This window comes from Diuraphis noxia, unplaced genomic scaffold, assembly GCF_037042655.1.
Source record: "Diuraphis noxia isolate RWA-SAM2 unplaced genomic scaffold, SU_Dnox_SAM2 contig0003, whole genome shotgun sequence".
NCBI classification, from domain to species: domain Eukaryota; kingdom Metazoa; phylum Arthropoda; class Insecta; order Hemiptera; family Aphididae; genus Diuraphis; species Diuraphis noxia.
Genome location: NW_028301713.1, coordinates 33,864,161 through 33,890,945, shown reverse-complemented (window position 1 = coordinate 33,890,945; position 26,785 = coordinate 33,864,161). Strand labels below are relative to the sequence as shown.

General features: G+C 31.8%; 2 protein-coding genes across 3 annotated transcripts; both read left to right on the top strand.

The window, feature by feature from the left end:
- The first annotated feature begins 890 nt into the window (after positions 1 to 890).
- Positions 891 to 1,487, top strand: LOC149057253 (uncharacterized). The gene has a single exon (XM_089223353.1). The coding sequence runs from the start codon at positions 891 to 893 to the stop codon at positions 1,479 to 1,481; it is 591 nt and encodes a 196-aa protein (XP_089079479.1). The 3' UTR covers positions 1,482 to 1,487.
- Positions 1,488 to 11,270: 9,783 nt separating this feature from the next.
- Positions 11,271 to 25,473, top strand: LOC107166188 (facilitated trehalose transporter Tret1-like). Of its 2 annotated transcripts, none has more exons than XM_015514752.2 (5): positions 11,271 to 11,453; positions 16,577 to 16,755; positions 19,315 to 19,450; positions 22,179 to 23,176; positions 24,322 to 25,473. In XM_015514752.2, exons 2-5 carry the CDS (start codon positions 16,717 to 16,719, stop codon positions 24,538 to 24,540), a joined length of 1,392 nt encoding a protein of 463 aa, XP_015370238.1. In that variant the 5' UTR covers positions 11,271 to 11,453; positions 16,577 to 16,716; the 3' UTR covers positions 24,541 to 25,473. The 2 variants fall into 2 exon arrangements, with proteins under 2 accessions (XP_015370238.1, XP_089080195.1); XM_089224069.1 differs by having other exon boundaries at positions 11,271 to 11,457.
- Positions 25,474 to 26,785: the final 1,312 nt, after the last annotated feature.

Genomic DNA, 26,785 nt, shown 5'->3' with positions numbered 1-26,785 from the left:
ATCAAAAAAATGTTTAACAAGCTATACTTAATATTGTTTTTAAATGTTCGTTATAACAATGTTTTGAAGGTCTGCAAATTACAATTTCACCGAATGTGCGCATGCCTCAATGTTTAGAATATTCTACATCTACAACATAAAACATTTTTTGTAAGTCAAAAAATATATTGCTTCAATACTTCTGTTGTGAACTTTACTATTTGCAAATTCTTTAGCGCATTAATGAACATTTTTAAATGTTGACATCCCGAAATAAAAAAATTGCCTTCATTCATAAAAGCCAAGCATACATAATGAAGTACTTCAATATTGTATGCTAGCCATAACAGTGTCTATTTTTCAAAAAAAAAAAAACCTTATTTGAAACTATTGAAATTTGATTGGTGAGGATGAAACTCAAAAAATCTATCTAGAACTAAGGCTATAGAGGAAGGCTATATATATATATATATATAAGGAATAAATGTTTGTCATTTGATTCAACATTAAAAATATAAGATACTTGTAATTTTGATACGTAAAAAATTAAGTTTTTATTTTTATTTATTGAACATTTAAGAAATATTCTTATGAGATAAATGATTGAAATAAAAAATTTTGCTTTTAGTTACTGTTCATAGATTATTGTAATATAATAGTACGTATAACGTATTTAAATCGCTAACATTGCGGAAAGTTTAGAAAAATAAACGCACTCGAAATTCCAATGTTACAGGCCAATGCAAACGATTATCGTACTCGCTGGCTAGTGGCTAGTAACAAACTTAGTCGTCTAGGAGATTTTTAAATTTATCGATCTCTGTGTTGAAAGGAACGTTTTTAGTTCATTTTCAATTCTCAATTCGACCAGCGACTACATATACACTCGTACACATACGCACATTTAAAAAATGGCTGCTTATTATCGTAACATAAATGAAATAGAAGACGAACTACTCGAGATCCTGCATGAAATTATTGCGGGCATCATGGACGGTTTTTATGACGAAAACTACAACATGCACAACTGGGTCATAACTCTTCTGTTTGCTATCGACCAAGATACCATGTCAAGAGTTGTCGATCTGTCTCCAGATTCGGAACCCATGGACGTGGATGCAGTCCCCGAAGACGCAATGGTGGACACAGAAGATACAACCGATACCAATGACCAGTCGTCCATTATCGTGGGCAGTAATGCATTGTCGAGTGGCGACGCGCCGTTCTTGCAGGAGTTGGGGCCCGTCGAAACCACTCCGATTCCCAAGGACGGCCCACTAGACGATGCGGCGAATACGTGTGAAGCTGAAGACGAAATTGAGCCGGCTCAGGGCATTGAAGAGCCAGACAACGGTGAGGTCGTAGGTAGGCTGGACCCGCCAGCAACAACCGGAAAATCCGACCAGCCACGAAGGTACAAGACCTCGTGCTGGAAAGGCGTCAGGCGGATTTTCCGACGTCTGTGTTGCTGGCGAAGAGAAACCGTCCACGACCCACGTTAGTCTGGCGGTCCCCTAAGGGCCGAAGATGTCGTCAGGAAGACGGCGACGTATAGGAGGGGAGGATACGGGAAAGAGCACGGAAGGTGCACGGCGGTAAGTCACCCGAACGCGTTTCCGACCACCCACGTAGCGACGGGTTCACGAGCGTAGCGCGCTCGGTCGTCGTTGACGCGCGAGACCCTCTGGCGGCTCGGCGAGCGCCCGGCAGTTACGGTCGCGTGGATCGACGGACGACGATGTCGACGGCACGGTGGTTAGTTGAAGTAACGGCGAGGGCAACGATTCCGCCCCGACCGTACCTACGATGATGACGACGGCGATGGCGACTCGTTACGATGGCAGTGGCGGACACCTTGGCACGGGGTAAGTGGTATAGAGATTTATGCGCTAGGAACACGGACGTCAGCGGCACCGGACCCGAGGAAACTATGAACGTTTCAGGGTCCGGTGGCGTGCGACTTCGTGGCGACGGTCATTGCAGGACAAAGACGCGGCTGAAGGGACGACGCCAGGACGAAAATTACCGATTGTCAAGGATCGCGGCACGTCGCTCGTGCGGCGGTCCGATGGCTCTCGCCTTTTCGTCCCGCGGTAAACCCACATCGGCCGGGTCGCTTGTCCGCATAGCGATCACCGTCCACTCCGCATGCGCCAAATCTCGATTCTCTCGCTTCGTTTCCAACGGTATCCGCCGCAAGTCTGTCGCTAGAGTCGTCTCGCCGTCAACCATCAAAGCGCTAACATCGCGCACTAGCCGCCGTTGCTTGTCGCCGTCGACCATCGCTCCCGCGGCCGTCTCGGTCTGGCCTCGCCGGTTGGGCAAGGTCGTCACGCGTCCGAGCAAACGCGCCCGTGACACTCGTCTACCCGTGGGACCGGTCGTGGAACGTTGTGGAGGTGACCAGTGGCCAAAACTGATACAAATCCGCACCCAATCGCCATCCCGTATCCTCCCCTCCTTGTTTTTGTGTCTCCTGACTGACGTATTTTTTTTTTTATTTTTTTTTTATAACTTTTTTTTGTGTATATACTGTTGTTCTTCTACATTGTTTGTCTCCCCCCCTTTTCGACTAAATCTTGTACATGCAATATTTAAATTATAGTCATTTTGTACTATTTTTTCTCTTTTTTTTTTAAAATGTTTCCCCTTTTTGTATTTGGACCATGAGCATTTCTCCTACCCCTTTTTTGACTTTAAAAATCTTTTACTTGTAAAAATGTAATAATTTAGCCATTTTGTGCTAATTAATAAAAATGTATACATATTATATCTTCAAAAATGTTTTCCTTATAATAATAGCAACTTTACTCTATTTTTTGACAGTTATAAAATGTTTTTTCAAAACTGTATGTTCATTTTTTTTATTTGAAACATGTACCTATATAAATTTATACATTTGTAACTGTTCGTTCAATTGTTATAATATTTGAATTTTGTAATTGATTATAAATTTGTTAAATTAATAAAAGATAATTTTTGTATACACAAGCAATTTTAGTTTCTTCTTTTTTCGTTTTGTTAAGTGTGTAAATCAAATTCTAATGACTAAAAAATCATTAGAAGGTATATTTTCAACAAAAACATTGTTTATTATTTATACAGAGTTGAGAGTATATAAATCCGCCGACGTTCAGTATAACCCTTCACGATTATCAGATTATTATATTTTATTCAAGAAAATATTTAAATCATCAAACATTATACGCGAAGAAAACTATGAAATAAATCATGTACTAGCGTATTATACGGATATGTGTGTGTGTGTGTGTGTGTGTGCGGTTCGTTTATGCATGAAGTTATAAAAAACAGAAAAAATCTAAATTTTTGTTTTAAATACCCCATAATCTGTGATCAAGTCAAAAATAACTCTTTTGCCTTCCGTTTCCTTTAACTTCCCATGTTTCTTGTAAACTTCATTAGTATGAATAACCAATAATCAATATTTTAGAAGAATGTTTTTTTTTTAATAGATTTTTAACACCTTCGCTATTTTTTTTCTTAAAACTGAAAACAAAATTTAAAATTTCATTCGAATTTTTTTTTTTTAATTTTCAAAATAGCTGATTTGTGAATCTGATTATAATCACAATTTTGACGGTAAAAATCCAAGTCAAGTAGTTTATTTTTATTTTTTGTAGTACCTCCACTGAAAGGCTTCTACGCTCTGTTAATCCAAGCTATATTTTTATTATTATTTATTATATCCTCACTTGTTCTTATTGTTTTGTATAAAACAAATCGAATAAAGTATTGTAAAAATAAAAAAGTAGTTTATTTTTGCCTATAGTTACATTTTTTTAACCATTATTTTTGGAAATTTCTTGGGATTTCCTTTTATCACACGAATATATTTATTAAATACTATGTATTGTTCATCAAATGTTTTTTTTCAGATCTTTCTGTTGCAGTCTGTAGGTACAACGTAACTTCAAATGCATATTTTATTACCTTGTCAAAAAAAAGATATTCATTATTAATTATTATATTAGCTTTATTTTATCAGTTATTTCTATTTCTATTAGAATAAACCCTGAGTAAATTATCCTGTAAGTTAATTGTATTACAATTGACCGATATTATTTTATAACCTATGCCTGCAACCCACGTGAATCACAATATACTACCTATTCTTTATTTATAAAGTTTATAATAATTAAAGAATTATAAAATTAAGATAAGCATTAATTTGCGTATATATTAAAACATTTTTAGCGTGATATACGAGTATTATATTATATACATGTAATTTTTTTTATTGGTCTTTAAATTATTAATAATATCTACTTCGAAATCTTAGCTAAGCCATTAGCATTACACAAAATACCACAAAAAAAATATGTATATTATGTATATATAAAATAATATAATATATTTATATACTTACAATAAAATTATGTATAAATTTATTAAACTCGTCGCATCCGTAGGTTGATGTAAAACTCTACACGCAAAAAAATATTTAAATGAATGTTGGCTAATAAATAATAATGAAATATATAATAATATGATATAGGCACGTGAATCGTATGCCGTAAAGTACCTATACGTCCTTCATTATTTGTCATAATTTACAGTCGTCATACGCGTATTGTGTTTATGAATCTGTTAAGTGATAATAATTTAATGTAAAAAAACATACCTATTGTATTATGTACTGATCTGCAACTTGCGAGTATAACAAAGTAATAGTTACTAATCTATACTTGCGAGGATCGTCGATCGATGTGCTGCTATGATAAAACATCATCGCTTGTCAGCTGTCGCGTGTATTACAAATTATAATATGTAAATCTTACATTATTGTACTAGTTTCGTGACCTTACAAGGACAGCAACTAGCAAGTGGCCAGCAGCTTTACTCGTAAATCACTGTACATATACGTGTAATATCAGTAAAATATTATGTACCTATTGCAATATATTATATCCATACAAAACCTATGATACTAACTTTATTTTTGATGTACTTAATATGTAAAAACCACGCGTCATAATATGTAACTTATATTAGTTGATATTTTGTGTTTATCACGCCTCTTTTTGATTCCTATAGCCACATGTGCAACCGATGATACTCGGACGATATAATTACAATTTTGCCAATGAAATAATAAATACCCATTATGCATATTATACAAAAGCTGTAGAGTTTAAAATTTAAATATTATTTACCTCTTTCCTGCAGACCTTGTTTATTATAATATTTATTTATTTTTTTTTTTTTTGTTTCAGAGGAAACGTTATAATTTAATACAATTGATTTTAAATCGGTTGCACCAAAAATTAGTGGTATAGTCATATATTTTACTATTAATATTATAATATATTATCATAATACAATTCTCAGTTATTTACATTCCCAAAAATATTTCAGAAGAAATTCCATAAAATAACTAATAACCAATATTGACGAGACTAAACTAATAAACCGATTATAAAAACAACAATTATTGCGTTTTGCGAGTATATATATATACTCGTATATAGGTAGCTACTACAAAATATTTTGTATGTATACCTGAAGCATGCGAATTATATTCACTATTATTCAACCCCTTTTTATTTTCTAAAAAATCGTTCCAAACATGTTTTGAAAATTTATATTATAATATAGAGACGTGGGAGGCTTTTACCCTCACCACGGTCACTTTGTTCGCTATCTATAATACCACTTTCAAATCATTATAATGAAAAAATTAACTAATTTTTTTATTAATAAACACTTTTTTGTTTTAAATTACAGACATGTAGTTGCCGAGGAGTCCCCACCATGCCAGTTTATTTAAAAATTAATAAACACTAATTTTGCAAATTATTTTCAAATATTTGAAAATTAGTTTTTAGAATGTTAGATATTACAGGAATCGTCAATTTGCAAAGTATTGGCACCATTTTAAAATAGTTACATAAAGGTGGTTGTGTGAAGTTGCCCCCCCTCCTAATCTTATAATTCTTATACCAGACTGTGGGAAAATGATTTGCGAATTTTGAAAACCAATTTAAAAAATGAGTATATAATTTCTATTTCTAATGATTTTATTTAGAATTTATGATTAAAAATGGATTGATCTAATACTTGACATCGTTTTCGTAATTCTTGCTTACACTTATTGCTTTACCGTAGGTGAACCTAATCTAACCGATATCACTTTTTTTTTTCCTTCTTGAAACCGGGAACGGGTGGGAACTGTTTAGCACAATACTGCCACCCGAACCCGTATCGTTTATTCACCAACCGATATCACCTACGTATATGTATTATTATAACATGCAATTTTATGGAGTTTTGAGGATAACTTATGAACTTAACGTATCAAACGAATATAATGTGTTTATACTCACATATTATTGTTATTAACTAATAATAACTATATAGAACACACTTTAGACCGGAGATAGGCTGCATGGTGCACATTCCTTGCAACTTTGGACTGCATCACGCTCTGTGTCGCGGATGCAATAAGAAAAAAAACACGGTTTATAATATACCTAACGATGTATCATATACCAACGTATATATAGATATCATTCGTTTGTAATCCGAGAGTTGCTATAATAATAAAATATAATAAAACATAATCTCGTGTTCTCCGTAGTGTTTTATTATACCCAATATACGACGTGTAGATATTATATACATCGCAGAGGATCTACTCGGGAATTTCGAAGGAAGAACGGAAGAACAAACGATGAGACCCTTACGGCCTTACGTTGTGTTATTCGGCATCAAAGCATATCTATACAGAAATCTTATATATATATATATATATAAGATTTATATATTATTTATATAATATATAATATTATTATATACGCCGTGCGTATCTATAATACATAATTGTATAAAATATAATATTATATTATATATACGAGTATATGGGTGTTTTATTTCTTTACATTCGCTCGACGCTGTTGCGTAACCCAAGAGGCAGCAGGAGACAGGTCTTTTATTTTCACTGTATAATATTATTATTATACTATTGTTGTTATTATATATTTTTTTGTTCCCGAAAACCTCGTAATGCGTGTCTGGATTGTTTGCACTCAAATCGTAAATCGCATACCTACATATAATGTGCTGCAGCTATAACCTATAATGCGTATAGCATGTATTTATATATGTATATACTGAGTTGCAGCCACCCACACTGCCAGAGACTGTTTTTAATCTCTATAACAACACACAAAATAACCGTGAAATTCGCGTAAAAGACAAAAAAACACACACTCCACCATATATACTGTACCGCACAAAAGAAACGGAAAGAGTCTCTATATGTGGGTTTTTTTTTCGCCACGCCAAAAATCCTATCCGAAAACACACAAAAACGGCTACTGGTATTCGCAATGTAATATTATATATAAAATAACATATATAATAATACCACCTATGCATTGTACCCCCACTGTTCCTGCTGCTGCACCACCAACACCTCCACCATCACCGCCGCCACCAACTGCGCCCTGTTTTTTTTCTTCTGATTCTTCTTCTTCTCAGCATTCCCTTTCGCGCTGTGGTGTAAAATTCGATTGTGTTTAGGGTGTAGCACGGTAGCGCTGCCGATCGCAGAAATTTCTGTTCGACATTGTGTCACCGTATTTTATTGCTTATTATATTGAATGGACGGCGAAAAAAATTGTTTCCGCTATTGCGTGCATTGCGTCACACATACGCGTATTACGTCGCCGTGTACAATTATTACATTGTATTTCATCCCCGCAACGAGGGCACCCCATCGTTACCGAAACCGCCATAATTTCCGTTTTGACAACACATATAATAAAATGGTTAAAAAGAGAGAAAAAAACTGGTCGCTTTTACGGGTCAATTTGTTGTTACGTACAAACATAGCGATTCGCATATCACGCGCATTGTATCGTACACGCTTGTATATAGTATTATTTTATTGTATAAGTGTATCATGTATAGGTATATGTTATGCGTCTTGAACACCGCACAACAATATGCACGCATTGGGTCACGCAGGTCGTCGTCAACAACCAATAAAGTCTTCCAACTGCAGTTTATTATATTATTATTATGTAACATATTTTTCGTCTAGGAAAATTTTTCTAACATCATATTTGCCAAAACTCAAAATATAAACAAACCTACAATGTCTCCTGCAGCAAAGTGTTTTCGACTGAATTTTTTTATCTGGCGCAGGGAAATCTAAAAACTCATTTAAAATAATATTTATTTAATCGGTAGATGCGGTACTTGTGAGTACCGACCCATTAGAAACACAAAAATAACGTTTTATGATATTTCATACACGTTTTATTTCGGAGGACTTATAAGTACCGTCGGTCGACAAAGGGTTAATAGCAATATATAAGATATAACTCGCCTTATAACCACTTATTTAAGTATACACCAGGGTATTATTCCGAAAATGTTTTAAATGTTTTTTCAAAAAGTACTTATCAATGTACTCCAAATACTTTTTGTTAAGTATTTATGTTTTAAAATAAATGCTTTTTGATAAGTATATGTTATACAGATATATGGTAAAAATATATATGGTGATATGGATACTTTTTTGGGAACATAAAAAAGTCCATGTTAGCCAAATAAGAATCGAATTGAACCACATTATTTTTTAATTACTGTTTTGAATATACAACTTTTAATTCTTTGGCAATTAGTTTTTACAAATTTTTTACATTCAAACATTTTTACAGTGTTTACACAATATTTTTTCTACATTTCATTAAACCTCGTTGTTTTTTTGATAATGAAATAATTTGATAAACATTTTTAATGTGCACTATTTCTTTTATAGGTAAATAATGTTAAAATATAAAAAGTAACTTCTTTAAAATATATTATAAATTATAATACTGTCACAATGAACTGTTAATAATTTATTTTAGAAGTATATTATTTTATTTCATGTTTCATCGATGATGAATTGTTAAATGGTTAAATGTTTGTCTTAGTTGTAATAGTTGAATTAAATTATTTTATTAACTGAACACGCTCAACTCGCTCAACTCAACACGGAGCAAATGATAAGACATCATATTTAAAAATCGATTTTGGATGTATCTCTGTTAAAGCTAAGGTTACATATTTTTTAAATGATTTTCACAGTTGAATAGCTTATCCAGACGTTATCGTTGTACAGTGTCACCATCATCAAGGTATAACCACAGAATAAACACATATATAGGGACCTATTTACAGGTGCACGTGCAATACCTGGAGTGATTTAAGTTTATTGATAAATCTCATATCGATGCAAGAATGGTTTGAAACAAAATTCTTACTTATACGTTGGGAATAAATTGAATACATTAATTGTGAGGAAGGTATAATCAATAAAACGAATGTCACGTTATCATAATAATTTAACACAGTATAAGTACTTAAATTTTATTTTATTTTTCAATTTTTTCTCAAATATTTTTGAATCAACTTTAAACAATTTTCTGTGTGTAGGAGGGGGTAAGCCACCAAGCTTCTACCGTTGATTTTAAAAACAATACTTTTACAATATACAGGTGATTGATTCATCATAAAACACTCATTATTTCAAAAAGTATAGACTTTTTCAAAATATTTTTTTACATGGTTTCAATTTGTTAAAAAACCAACGTTTTTATTAAAAAATTATATTTTTAAATATTTTTTATCCTTATCATTTTTTAAGTTTTTTACTTTTTTGAATGACAACATAGAGTTTTAATTTCATATTCTAAAGCAGAATATTTTTCTAAGTATTTTGATACATCGAAATCGAATTTGGGGTTAGTAGTTTATGAGTTAAAAGTATTTAAAGTTTTAATAGGCAGAGTGAAGTGGTATGGGGTTACCCCGCAAAATGTTAGTCCACTACTCCGCTTGTCAAAACTTTAAATACTTATAACTCAGAAACTACTAGCCCCAAATTCGATTTCTATGTATCAAAATACTCAGAAAAATATTCTGCTTTGGAATATGAAATTAAAACTCTATGTTGTCATTCAAAAAAGTAAAAACTTAAAAAATGGTAAGGATAAAAAATATAATTTTTTAATAAAAACGTTGGTTTTTTAACAACTTGAAACCATGCAAAACAATATTTTGAAAAAAGTCAATACTTTTTGAAATAATGAGTGTTTTATGATAAATCAATCACCCTGTATATGGTCCTATAAACACATCACTCATTTCAATTTCGATTCATAAAAAATATAATGCAAGATCCTTGACGTGCGCCCTGCAGTAATTACCATCACCACATACCGTATAATACACAGTATGCATAATAATATAAGGAACAATTTATTGGTTTATTGTGTATAATTATAAAAATCAAGTTTAACACTAAACAAAGTGCACGCAGTTTATTTTTGCGTGTTTCGTATTTTATACGTAAGTTCTCATAGGATGTTAGTCTACTACATTTATGTTCCATTTCTCTGGTCCACATGTAACATAACATATTTTCATATAACAGGTCCGATTTGTTGTTATTATAGCTTCAAAATTAGGACGAATTAAACTTAAAGGTATGAATCTAGGACACTATAGGCTTTATTGATGTTTTAATTTTAACTGAGTAAAATAATAGGATTGTAACTCGTTTTAAAATTAAAAACCTATAAAGGCTTAATACGTTTCTAATATATCTCTCAGATCGTTCTATTTCGCACGTGGATCATGAGTGAGAAAACAAATATAGGTAGTGTGCATTAGTGTACTGAAGCACCGTAATATTCATCCGTTTAAGACGACCATCGTACACGGTGATTTAATTACAATATAATGTTCACATACTTATTATTATATTGATGTAGATACATATTATTGTAACATATATTTGTATTTGCACGCCAAATCGGTGCGTTAGATTGATATAAAAAAAAAAAAAAATGTATAAAAAACACAACTCGTCATTCCGGACGTTCCGGCGTTAAATCTCGGCAAATATAGGTTACTCTGCATACTATAATATTATACCTACGTGTCTATACGTATATCGTCCTCTCCAAACACCGAAATAAATTGATATTGCCACAATATACGAGGTACTTTTTCAGCTGGTTTTCGAAAAGCAATAATCGTAAATTATACGCGTACCTGTTTACATATTATACTATACTTAATATTTATAATAATATTATACCTAATACCCATTACTACATAAAGTGTGGATAAATAAAATCCGTAAGAACACGTACTGTGATAAGTTATTATTTACAAGCGTCGACCGTCGTAGAAGGGGTATGCCGCGCAAAACGTGCAGCGTAGGTTTGCATATTACGATAATATTTTTCATAATATTATTATTATCGTAACGCAGTCGCAATCAGTATATTTCTCGTGATCGTGGAGTGGTGTTTTTCGCGCGGTCCCCGTAGACTTAAACGATTTTGCCAATACGCGCAGTGTTTCTCTCGAGCCGTTCTCGTTTCCACTGCAGTCATTGCCAATCAAATATCATTCAAGATTGTAAACAGCACGCCGTATTCGGAAACGACAAGGTAGGTACTAAATTATTTTTACAATTATAATTTCACTTATATAATTGTTATATATTTACCTATACCCATATAATGGCATTTGTGTTAATAATGAATTTATTTTACATGATTTATATTATTATTTATTACGATTTATCAGATCAGTGTGTACCTGTACCTATACGCTAGTATGCTAACGTATAATTTTGCATATTATTATTAATTTTATTTAAAGTATATACAAAATAATAACATAATATTATATTATTTTATGCGTCTTAAATGGTGTTTTAATAATGGTAAGACTAATTGTTTCTGGTAAACGATCACAAATATAATTATTAGATATTTATATTAAACGTATAAAATATTTTACAAGACGAATAATGTATAGAAACGTAGACAGACGTGTGTTTTGGTTCGAGAATGTTTTTCTTAAATTTTTTTTGTAAATGCTGCAATCAACTATATACATATTATAATGTATAAGTAAGATTCTGATTGAACATTTGCATATTATTTTCTAGTGTATCGTATTATTGTATACATAACTGTATAACTATCCCACTCGGTGTTGCCCGTGTTAAATATTTGTTTTTTAATAAATACATTTCTGAGAAAAATGTATGTAGGTACCTATTTCCATTTTCTAATGATTCAAGTATTAATATAATGTGTAACCAATGGCAACCATTTAAATAAATAAATTCTTTTGTCATGAGTTGAAAAAACTGTATGTGTGAGCTACTCTTTAGTTTCCGTCTGGAGTTGGAAAATAAGGATAAACACCATCTAAGTCTTAAGAAATCTATATTGATGTAATTATTATTGAAAACGGTCTAGTAGTTATAGAATCTATAAATTACAAGCAGACAGATACCAACATTCATTTTTATAATATATAGATACATTATATGTTTATTTATACAATAAAAATACCCACTATAAATAACAATAATAATAATAATAGTCGTGAACTCGTACAAATACCTATTATACGTTTCTTATGAACGTTTACAGAAATATTCAAGCCGGTATGGAATTTCAAAATTGTTCGAGATTTTATGGTATATTTCATATTTTTATCATAATAGGTTCATTTCATTTTCATGTATTTTGTTGGTTTGTATGTAAACATAACGTTATCTTACATTTACATGTATGAGCATGTCTATTGTCTACTATCTTTATCAAAACAAAATAAATCGATAAATTATATTATAATTATAATTTACCTATTTGTAGTAATTTGTATATTGCGTGCATTAATATGTTATATTACATTACATTAAGCAAATTTATTAACTATTTAATAATAATAACAGTAACTTAAATGTATGGAATTCACAATAAATGATAGTCAAAGACTACAGTAATTTAAAAAAAAAATTTTACAAGTAATCGAAACACGTGAGAGTAAAAATAGATTAAAAGACTAAAGAGAAAAGAAATGAAAAATCATTTAATGCATATTAAATTGATGAATCTCAATACATATACGCGCTTTCCAATAAATATATAAATAAATAATTACAAATTAGAATTTGGAGATAATTTTAAGATACTAGCTGGATCAAAAGAGATCAATTTGAACTTTTAGGGTAACAATTTAATAAAATGATATCGAAAAGGACAAAATTATTATAATTTTGTTTTTTGGTTATTCGTAAAATATGACGGAAGGAAGGGTGAATATAGTATCTGCTGAGATATGAACTCTGCAGGACAATGAATTAAATCATTTAATAATTTGTATAAGGAAAAAATATTATTTTACATTTAAACTGTCTATCTACGAGGAAATAAAGGTTTAATTTCTAGCTAATTCATTTGTACGTTCTTAACATACATTTAAAGGTAGCTAATTTTTAATTCAATGATAAAATGTATTTATAGTCCAATGTAAAAAAAAGTCATATGTTTAAAAAAAATTCTATTATTATTAGGTAATATGTACCTATACTTAACAATACATTAGACAATCAAAAAGTGAAATAGAATATTTTAGATATCTATATAAACCTATATCAAAATATAACATAGATTAATATATTATGTTTCATATTTCTAAATGCATTTTTTAAATTTTTGAAGTCCAACAGTAATAATTATTCAATCTGAAATTAACAATAACAACAAAAATACCACTTTTCAATCTATTTATTCTCTTGACCCACAATAATATTATTAGGTTTGCTTACCTGTTGGTGTACAGCTGGTACCTACAATGGTACAGTTTTTTCTTATGATATTTAATAAATCAATTGTACAAGTAGAACGAATCAATTATATCAGTGTACGCACCGTACTACCTTCATACTATGTGTGTGTCCCGCTAAAAAACAAGTAGTCATTACGCAAACGTGTAAATTGGTGAATTTGGAAATATGTGCAGTTACGACACACTCGAACTAATTGTACGTACCTAATAAATAATAATAATTAGATTTATAATATAATATAATAGTAAAATGTCTAAACATTTGATACCCACGTTATCGTTCAATGCATATCCGCCAAGCGCAAAAATCATCACGGTCACAAGGTGTAATTAAACCACCTGTAAGTGCTTACTGCTTATTTCATTTCAATATTGTTGTTGTGGTGTTACTTCGGTTACGATGAAATAGATCGATTTCGAAAATGAAGACACGGACAATTATAAAATCTTTTATTTATTTAAATATATTCAATTTGCTCACAACAAAAACAATGAGAAATAAGGTTGACAATAGTATATATAAAAAATAACATAATGAAATCTTTATGACAATACAAGATACACGTTTGTCATACACCATAATACCTATTATTAAATATTATTCTTATAAGTTATGAACACAAAATTTATTTTGACATTCGAAAATTCACACCTACGATAATACATTTTAATCTCTCGGTGATGCCGTAGTTAAACAAATTTTCGTCCATCGAAAATCTCGTAGAAGTTCAAGACAAAAACAATTCATTTTGATATTTACCTGTGCCGACTGTACCAATACTTTTTCCATACCTGTGTAATACACTCTGGGTGATTTGAAGTAAAATAATTTAGCCCGAACACGAAACAAATCCACTCGACTCTCGGCAATAATATTTGAAGTTATTTCGCCGTGATCATTAAAAATGCAATGTTATTCGTTTTAATAGTATAGTTAATAACTAACAATTTATTACAAACAAAAGCTACGTTATTAGCTCGTTTATTCTTCGCGGACACCATCGAATTATTAATGAGCATATTATATACATATATATTTTTAATAGTTTTTTTTTTTTTTTATCCTCGTATCTTATCGTATTTTTAATATGATGAGGTGATAAAAAAAAATTGATGAGACCTGCAAGGCTATCGACATCATTGTTGTATATTATTAATTGTATCGTTTGTGTTGAATTATAATACACTATATAGATATACAGCAAACATCACATAAAAGTACATATTTTGCACATTACTGCTGACATGTATATGAGAGATAAGTGTATTTAGGTATATTTAGGTAAATAATGTTTAAATTTTTCATGACTTCGTGGTAATTCGAATTTTGTTGTTTGTTCTTTAAATATCTCAAAACCGTGTATAAGCATTAAGCAATAATCACTCGATGATTCAAAGTTGCTCATAAGTCTCCCCAACTTCAGAAACAATACACCGATTGTCAACTGTACCAATTTTATTATAACTCATATAGGTAGGTACATTAATACGATCGACCACTATAATTTTTTTTCCGTAAGCGAATGTTCAGCAAAATAAATTAAAAATATAAGTACATATATCATGTATATGGATCATATATACTTTTTTTTATATATATAAATAAATGTATTTACAATCTGTAATATAATAAAAACAATAAGTAAATTTGAGATTTTTTTACAAGGTTTGGAGACTTGAGTGAAGGATGTGTCTATTGACACTACTCTTCAAACTGGTTTTTTTTTTTTTTAATATCTACTTTAAAATATATTTTTAACTATGTATAAGGCCATATTAAATGTCTGTATCACTCTACTCGAATATCGTTTATTTATTATAATTAATTTAAACGTGTCGACGTTGTTTCCATTACCTACATTAACAACGTTCGTTCATTGATAAACGTTTTACGCGTGTTTATCGCGTACGTCACGTGCTGACAATCGAATTGGCCATCGCGGTGATTCATGTGCCGCGGAATCACATAACCGATCTCCCCCACGAAATCACTATGGATAATATATAGGTGTAAACCTATATTGACAATACCATATCCCTCCTCGTCGCAAAACGTTATGTAAATTACGGGAAACAGACGATAACTGCAGCGTGGTGCGTATATTACCATTATTGTTGTTATTGTATGATAATTATATAATGTCAATGGTAATAATAATAGTAACAGCTATTGCCACGCAGTAAACGACCAGCAGCGTGCAGCGATGGAAACTGCGAGTTTTCTACAGTGGCGGAAATTACAAAAATACAATGAATAATGCGTTGGTATACTATATACAATATAATATAATAGTATTATAAAAGTTAGAAGACGAAACACAACATATATTGTGCGTACATAAGTACTTGTAATTATTGCCATAGTCGACAGACGATTTTTTTGCGCCTACAACACTATACATATGACTTTTATATGGGTGTTTAATTTCGATTTTTGCACTTTGTGTTTTTTATCATCGCCACGGCCAAGGCGAAATTTTATAATATTTAACATGATGAACACCTCTATACCTATATAATATATCCTCGCCGCGTTGATCTTAATCATCTGCCCTCACAGTGTCTATCGAGTAATCATCATATTGTTTCACCGTACGCAAGTATAATAATAGGTAAGATAGGTATAATGGAGCAGCATATAAGATTAAATAATAAAACATTGATCTCTGACCGAGACCTTGGCGCTTAATTTGTTTCGGGTGACCGTGAACGGATGAGGAGTGCATAATGCGTACCTATGAATTATGATACACTGATGATAATAGGTATATTGTTGTTTCCTCCGCGCGTTTTGCACATTAAAAGCTACACGACACCGATGATTCGACGGGAATTCGGAAGTTTAGTGACGATTTGAACGGCGGCACACGTCGCAATATCATTCTGATCATATTGTTATTTTGATTTTTTTTTTTTTTTACAGACGTATATAACGAGCATCAGAAAAAAATCCGATCTCCATTATAATAATAATACAATCATGCGATCTACGGGTTTGATTCCTGCGATTACCGCGGCGAAGTTATTATAATAGTGATTTCTCAGTGATACAATCATAACATCATGCACATCAAACTCAACGTTCCGCCGGTCTTCAAACAGGTAATGTATCAATACGGAACTTAATGGAAACTTGTACTAAAATTATATACATACATCAGCAAATTACTATCTGCGGTTAAGATAGCCAGCATGCCGGCTCATTATTATTTTGTGACCGTGATTAGAAGTTGTGGATATAAGACAGTAATACTTCCTCACTGCAGCAGTAGGTCCAGGGGAAGACGAAAAATAAATACATAAAAATGCGTTTAATACTAAATTATGTTCTTAGCGTGCCAACCGTCTTAATAATTGATTATTGGTACACATCGTACATAATAGGTTACAGATACAACAACAACACTATCCATGATGTACACGCGTTTTAGTATAGATATTAAAGTTCTTCAACTATTTGTTTGGTTAAGGTTGACCCTAGTCAATTAATCATAAACATTTAAACTTTTCCAACAGTCATGGGTTTAAATTATCGTATAAAAAATCATTCTGCTGTTCGCGCATACACAAATCTAATGACATCGAACTCTGACTAAAATTGGGTGGAGGCAATTAAGTGTATATATTCATACATCGGAATTTAGTGTTTGTTTTGTATATCGGTGTTTGCTGTCAAGTCAAATAATGAAACTCTTCACAAACTATAATATTTTAAACATGACACACCCAAATATTGCACACAATCGCAGACACAATAAACCACCATAATGCGATCTACATCATGTTTTTTCTAGTAAATGTTATAGTGGCTATTCATCTAGTGTTTTCAATCAAAATCGTCCAATAAAATCATAGGTATAAAAACCTATACACGTTGCATACTTGTATTAGGTACATTTATATTTTGCGAAATACGTAATGATATATCATATTGGATATATTAGCTATGTACGTTTAAAAAAAAACTAGAAATCCTTCAAACGAGCCTAAATGATCCTTCGATGCAAACAATATTTATTTTTTTCATACTTCCTGATTAGTGACTTCGATATTTATTATAATATGCAATTTATCGTGAATTGTAATATTAGTACTAAGCACTTACTCGTATATTGCATATATGATTTTTGGGATTCAATACACCAAAATTTTTTCAATACAAATGTTTTTATTATATCATTATATGCATATGTTACCGTAAATGCCCGATCACTATAGGTAAACTTAGGTTTTACTAGTTAATGCTAGGTTTTACTGTTTGTACTCAGTAAATACTGACATTCTTAATTTTATTCGGACTTTTACTAAACACGTTGTGTACATCCTAGGATATACAAATAATTGACTTAGTAAAAGCTGATACACGACACATAACATTTAAGCGATAAGCTGCATAAAAATTATAATTCTATATTATTACAACAAACTACTGACAGTTATTTAAATTTCTATACAAAAAAAAAAATACATTTAAAATTCCATAATGTGCAAACAAATAAAAATTTTAAATAATTATTTTTAACAACCCACCTGCAATTTTACTAATTTGTATGAATAAATAAATAATTATTCTGTTTTTAAATGCATTTTTATTTTGTATAACAATTGTTGCCATATGACTTACCCCGCTGTCACAAATGATAAATTTAAAATAAAAAGATAAATATAATATTAAAAGGTTCGAAACATAATGAAGTGTAGATCATTAAAACTGTACGAACTTATGACTCCGCATTGAATATTAAAATAGAGATTTAGTTGTATTATACTATATTATGATATACCTACATCAATTTTATAGTTAATTTTTGTTTTTATTTGTCAACATTTTTTTTTTTGTTACCATCTATAGTAAAAGTTATGCGTATAACATATTTTATGAGTATATGACATATAGTTACAATTATACCTCCCAACACTCAAATCTTCACCCTACACAGTACACATGCACTTCTTCCAGATCACTCTACGACTTCTGTTACTTATAGTTATACTATTGTAAATATGTAAATATCTTATTATTGTAAGCACCTTGTTACTTATGTATATTTTATTACCTATGTAATTTATCCTTAGTACCTTTAAAAATCTTTTAATTATCACGTTATAATGTTAAAAATATTATGTAAACTGTAAATATCCCTAGATTTAGATAGCCTTAGGCTAGGAATGTCTTATGTTAATAAATAAAAAAAAAAAAAAAAAGAATAGTTATAATTATAGTAGATATTATATACTCTAAGCATAATCAAGGTGAATCTTTTGAAGGTAAGCAATAAGCACTTATACTCTCAAAAAAAATTGTCGAAAATATTTTTTTTCGCAACTTTAAGTAATTAAAAATAACATTTGTAAAAAAATATTTATAATTAAAAAAAAAAATTAAATTGTTAAGTAGGTATACAATCTTTTAATTTTCTTTTCTTTTTTTTTTTTTGAACGAAATTATATGAAAATAAATTTTTTCCGATAACATTCATATTATACAGGTACCTAATAATATGAATTATTTAAGAGTACCTATCTCAGATTTCAGTTATAGCAAAACGCGTTTAAGCGTGAGTCTTATAACAATAGTTATATATATATATGTATCGTAATATTCTTAGATGAATATAATAGCATAATATGACGTATATTGAATAACTATTCGCTCGACAGATGTTCGCTGCATCCGGACCTCTGATTGTGACGCTCGGTTCTGGGATGACCGTCGGGTTTTCGGCTGTACTGTTACCACAGCTCAAGGACCACCAATCGACCATCAAAATCAGCAGCCATCAAGAGTCGTGGATAGGTGAGCTATGAAATATAATTATAGATAAGTTTCAGAACGTGTGCCCCGTACCAGTAGTGCATATTTAAGCAGAGCGCCCTTGGTATATATACCTGTGGGAATTCGTATTTCGGTGAGGGAATGCTGAAAATTTTAAGATTTAAAAAGGGGAGAGCCAAAAACCCGGAAAATGTAATTTATTATTCATACTAATCCGATATATCATGACGATGGGTGGTCCATAATAATAACTAATAAGGCTTGTTTATACAAATTATACGCATCACAGTAGCAACGTGTAGTATTTCTAAATTTAATACATTTATTATAATAACATACGGGTAAAATAAAAAATAAATGTAAAGTATAATGAAATATAAAAATCTCAAAACGGATAGGACGTATGGGTGGTGATATTATATTGCTTATTATATTAAATCACTTATCACAAATTATATTATTATTATTATTAAAATTATTCTTGATTTATAATCACATGACATTGGCAAAACGGAAATTTTCAAAAATTTTCAATTATATAATTGATTGTCTATACTGTTACAAAAATAACAACAATATATGATAACGATTATTTTTGCATCGATATAATACTGTCACATAATATTTGAGTTTATGTAATCTCTCATCTCTGTGAATGTATCCACACGAAAAGATAAATCATAAAGTCACGGTTATATTAACGTTTGCAAATAAACTGAAAAGTACGAAAAATTTAGTATAATATAGTGGGTCGTACGTAATGACAGAACTTACGTAGGTATTAGACATATTATTTAAAAATTATTTCTCTACATAAGTTTTAATTTAGGAAAATGTGTGACTACCATAATATGGTGTTATACAATAATAGGTATGTAGCCAAAGTATTAGTGTATGTACACTGAATTATTAATGTACACAGAGTGTAATAGAAATAGATATATGACAAAATATGAAACATATAAAAGATATGATATTCTGTCATATCTTTCTGTTACACACTGTATATTGTAGAATCCTCCAAGTCCTCAAAACTCTTTTCATCGGCCCCTATAATAAATTACATACATGCCTAGTACCTATATATGTATATAACATTATATTTGGTTCATTATTACAAGTACGTCATTATTATAGCCGATGCAACTGATGCAACGAAGTGCGCTCTGCTGTATAATTAAATACCACCATCACGCGTATGCACTACATTATACAGGTATAGGTATAAGCTGCAGATGGATTAACTGTCCGGTTGTATACCTGTGTTTGCACTACGCGCATATAATATAATAGGTATGTCTGGATGGGGTAGAAAATCAAAACTTTATCACTCGAACGGGAATGGCTTACGCACAAATCGGTTTAACCGTAAATGTATATGTGTAATATCGGTATTTTCAACGCAGGTCGGCATAAGCTATCATTTAGTAGCAGTGGCCAATCGACTGACGAAGCGATATTTCGATTAATCGTGCGCAGACTCCACCGGCAAGGTGTATGCAAAATAAAATATTGTTCCTTTTCGTTTTGAAACAGAAAAAAGAAATGAAACGTGATATAATAAAAATACAAATCATCGCCATTAAAATCTAAACATATTTGTTTCCTAATATTTAATAACTTTTTATAAAAATACATAGTGAATTTAAGCGTCTTTAACTTGAAATTTCCATGTTCTATGGCAAATTTTCATAATTTTAATAAGTACTGCTGAGTTCATAGCGAAAAAATATGATATTTATACGAATCACTACTTTGGTGTTGCTGTATCCGGTGTATACGATGTATAGGTACGCTTGCGCTCACCCAATGGCCAACTATATACATTATAGGTACTATAATTACAAATTACCAACAACTAACTATGGTAAATTGGTAACGTCTAACGATAGATAAATATTGTTGGTTAGACGTTAGAGCAATCAGCAATCGCGTTCCCGATACCAACCAGCGTAACGCGTCATTTAACTTACTAAAAGTCGAATTGATTTTTCGAAAAATGCACTCATTTAATGATGGTGATATTTATGATATACCATATTATAATAAGTTAATTTAAAACTTTTCGTATCCAGGCCAACTATAATTTTTTATGTATTTTTATTATTTGTAAAATGCCTACATTTCAAATGTTTATATATTATAATAGGTAATTTGTCATCAAACTTGATTTAATTTATTCATAGGTATATGTTATAAACTATTTTTTATATTTTATTACAATAACCGTATACGTCATAGCTTAATACTTTCCTACGAATAAAGCCTTTAGCCGTATTATGATATATTATTCATTAACAATTATGATAAAAAATCACAAAATATATAATTAAATATCTAAATCTAGGAAACATAGCAATACGAATGGATGAAAGCAATGAAAATTGAAAATGGCTCCTCCATAATCAAAAGTCACCTAACGCAGAGTTCGGCAACTTTTTTGATATCAGAAGCTAAAAAATATGAATATAACATATTTCAAAGGCCACACCCACAATTTGGATATACCTTATTTTACTTTAACAGTTTAAACTGAAATGTATAATCATTTCAAATTTAGTTTAATAACTGCAGTTAATCATGCTGTTCCACCGCACAAGCTTTAATTTTTGATTTTCGGAGCACTAGCCTAATTATTCACGTAGTACCTACACGGCTGTTACGTTTATCCCTGAAATACGGTCCTTGCCGACTGTGAATGGGAATGACAATATTAAAATTATAACCAAAGCATTTTTTTTTCTCGCAGCCAGCATGGCAGCGCTACCGATGGCCGCGGGCAGCGTGCTGGGTGGCGTAGCCATGGACAGGCTGGGCCGGAAGACTACCAACCTGCTCATCTGCGTGCCGTTCGTGCTGGGCTGGACGGCCGTGTCGATGGCCACCGGCGTGACTGGTGTGTACGCAGGCCGACTGCTGACGGGCCTGAGCACCGGCCTACTTGGCCCGCCAACGGCCGTATACATTGCCGAGGTGACAGAACAGCGTTACCGGGGCGCAGCGCTGGCCATGATCTCGTTCTCGGTGTCGGCCGGTATACTAGTCGTGCACACGATGGGCACGTTCCTCGGCTGGCGGCTGGTGTCAGCTTTGTGCTCCACCGTGCCGTTCACCGGCTATGCGCTCATATGGTTCACGCCCGAATCGCCTGTCTGGCTGCGTGAAAACGAGGACAGGCGCCGCCGCGTCCGTCAATCCTCAGCAGTCTGCAGCGACCACGCGATTGCCGGTGTACCGCCGCGGCCACCGCCGGAAGTCGACTCGCAGCCGCCAGTACCGGCCGTCAAGCCGACGGCACGCCAGTGCTTCAGTAGGCCGTCGTTTCTAGGGCCGTTGGTCGTACTGTCCACGTTCTTCTTCGTCCAACAGTTCTCGGGTGTCAACGCGGTGGCCTTCTACTCGGTGACACTGCTCAAGCGTGTTGGGCCAGATCTCAACGAGTACCACTGCACCATGGCCTTGGACATAATTCGGCTGGCCGTGTCCGTGCTGGCCTGTGGCCTGACAAAGCGATACGGCCGTCGTCCGCTGGCGGTCGTTTCAGCCGTAGGCACCTGCGCGTCTCTGATTTGCCTGGCCTCATCGGTCCGCGACGCAGGAGCACCTGCAACCGCAGGGAGCGTGGCCGTCCATGCGGTCCCGGCACCAGCGGCCACCGCTAGCCTGACCCCCGTCCTGTCCATCGTTGCGTACATGGTGTTCGTCAATATCGGGTTGGTGCCGTTGCCTTGGATCATGTCCGGCGAGGTAAGCAATGGCATTACGGTCGTCATACTTAATATAAATTTTGTGTTATATACACTTGTACTCAATAATCAGCACATAACAGCAAGTCTGAGTAATTAACGAGTTAAAAATAGAATGAATGGATGACGAGAAACTTCTTTACAGAGGCTAAAAACAAAAGTTATCACCCATCATGATGGTCAATTTTTAGGTCAGTTTTTAAAATATAAAATGCTCAATTGAAATTAACTTATTATTATTATTACACAAAGATAAGACAAATGGATTATTATTTATTACCATAGAAAGGTAGGTAAGCTACGCAAATTAAGCTTTTTGGTTACAGCGGCTTAGGTAATCCGCCAAAAGAAGTTTCACTTCAAATATTAAAGTTTATTTATTTTTTTAACTAATAATTTAAAATCTAATTATCGATTAAAATATTATCCATCTTTATATTTTAAACTTATATTGCCAATATCATTACTATTATCATAATTTATTATTATATTTTATTAAGACTTAGTTATACAGTATAACATATACAGAACTGCTATTACAGTCTATCACCACACAACCCATTTAATTTTACAGACAGTAAAATCTAAAAAAAAAGTTCATACTAACATTTTATAGTTTTATTCAATAAATTAATTTTTATTTCAATCCTCATTTGATATATTTTATCTGTTTTTACCGAATTAAAATAACGACGTTTGTGTGCAAATCATCGTATACGTTTGGTTTAAACACAAGTCATGTTTGAATTACACTCATTTTACTTATTCCAAAACAACCGTAAATATTAATTTTACTTGAAAATTGCATATTATATCATTGAACGACCTTATAACAAAATGTAAATATGCAATTTAAAAATAATTGTGGGCACCTATAAATTATTTTCATATTATTATTTTTAAGCTATGACTATCTATATATAATATTTCAATGGTATTTATTTATTCAAACATCTTTTTTAAAAAAACGAGTTATTTTATACTACCGTTTCTTAATTAGTTTTAAAAAAGCCATATTTTACTTTCGATATTGCAGCTACAATAAATACATATGTCATTATTAAAATTAAAATAATACAATTTAAACATACGTTACCCACCCCGTAGGTCACAATAGTTTTATCGTAAACCGTTATCGTTTTGTAGATGTTTCCGGGATATTGCCGAGAACTCGGCAGCGGCCTGTCCACGTGCTTCGGGTTCGTCATGTTCTACGTGGTGATCCAAATCAGCCCTTATCTGCTGACCAACATCGGCACGGCGATGACGTTTTACATTTTCGGCACCGTGGCCGGCGTCGGTGCGATATTCCTCTATCTATGTCTTCCGGAAACCAAAAACAAATCAATGGAAGATGCGACGTGACGAATCGCTTGATCAACGGCAATAACGGTCCTATACATGAATTATGCACAACGTTGTCAAATCATTTCTGGATGGAAACGCGGACGACATCATTTTACGTTTTTATCGTTTGGCCGGGAGATCTCGCCCTGTGTGGTTATGCCGTTCAAATCGTTAGAAATAATATTGATAGTAGTGTGATACCTATTTTGATTGAATTTTAGCCGATCGTTTAATAAATACATTAACGATCTTAATTATTAAAAAATAATATTATATTATTATTAGCACCTTTTAGTGTTATATTTACCTCACATTTTGTGATATTATATTATGTTCGAATTCTTAAAACAGTCGATCACAGTAAAATAGAATATAAAATAATGTGCATGTGATAGTTTTTAGTAAACATTATAACTACATAGTACTATGATCCCTAAGTATGGAATGTCATTATTATATAAATAATATACGTACTATTAAATGTACTATTATATAAATTACCAGTGTTGTACATTGCGCCATTGCCTATTTATATCTTTATCTATCTGTAAATAAAATTATAATCCGAGTATTCCGAAATAAATAAAATTACTTTAATCATTTTTTGTGACAAGATTTTCAATTTTAGTTTTTTAAGAAAAAGTTGTTGTATGATAGATGTTAATTTTTTTAAGGTATAATAGGCAACAGCCTATTTATAAAACTTTATTTTCATGTTCATTAAGTTATTTTATATACATTTATTTTTATTGCAAGTACTTTACTGCAGTTATTTTGTAATTGTAATATAATTTTATTGTCCATTGTCTACAAACCACTGATGGGTAATCGTATGTAAAACACCAGTATTTACAAAAGTATAAGACAAGTGTAACTCTTGTGTATATTATATTATTATATTGCTATATTTTTAGCAAAACTGAAATTTTATAAAACGCAAATTTTAAATAATCTGTTTCTTTTTAGCTAATTAAATTTAGTTATATTTATACTTTGAAGTAGGTGCAAAATGTCATTTTAAGACAACTTTAATTTTCAATCTTTGGAATAGTATTTATTTACACTAGATCCTATACTAAAATAATAAACATTGATATCAAATTTATGATATAAATTGCAACAAGTGAAACAAAATCAATGTAGAGAGCAATTTTTCGTAATAATATTATACCTAATTCTTTAACATTTAACGAATAAACCGTTCCTGTGCATGACGGCCACAGGCCATGGATATTATTTGTCCGGGAGATTACGCTACAGAGATAATAAAACTGTTATACGAGTTGTGTATCAACAGAATGACTAAAACTATTATACGAATTTCGATATATCAATAACAGAATTACCTGTATGTACACCGCATACAATTTTAAATTATCCGGAATTCATGTAAAAACCGATAAACGAAATGTACTGTATTACGGCACTCGGTGTATGCAATAACGATACATGTACGTATTATTGTAGTCGCCGTCGCAAAGTTTTACTAATTTCGGCTTATATCGTTGATATTTTGTACTACATTATTAGGTATAGAATATTTGGTAAGTATTATCAAATTTTAAGTCCCATTAATGTACAAAATGCAACCAAATATTAGACATAGCCTAATATTATGATCTTTGTTGTTCTTTATTAACACTGCGTGGGACTTTTCCGGTTAACACTCAATTTTGTCGGCCGGCAGATCGCGCTACGTTATTAGTTTTATTACATACTTTGCTGTTGCTGTAGATTGTTTTCTGTAATGTTTTGCCGTAGAATTTATTCTAATGTTACATCAAAAACCAATATCGATTTTTTCGAAAACTGATTGTGCGTAAATATTCCCGTTTTTTCCTTAATTTTTAATTTGTTTATCCCGATTATTTAGAAAATAATTTTATACTTTTGACCACCCAAACTCCAAAGTACCAACTAGTTTCCTTTTCTGGTCGAACGAGGTACTGTAATCAAAAATCGAAGCACTTTTACTGCCCCAAATTAAGTAATATACAAACAATACACAATATTAATATATCTATACTTATATTTCCCTGCCCTCGTTTATAAAATTAATTTTAGAGTTCCAAGTTTCTTTTCCAGATACTCTTTCCCTTCCTGGATTCCTTTTAGCCGTTGTAACTATCTAACAAATCGTCATATTGTCCGTACGATGAAACTGATGGCAAATGATGAGGACTATTCCTTAGTAATTATAGCATTAAATTATTGTCCATTCCTTCTTTATAACTTAATATTTGTAATTTAGTAATTTTTCTCT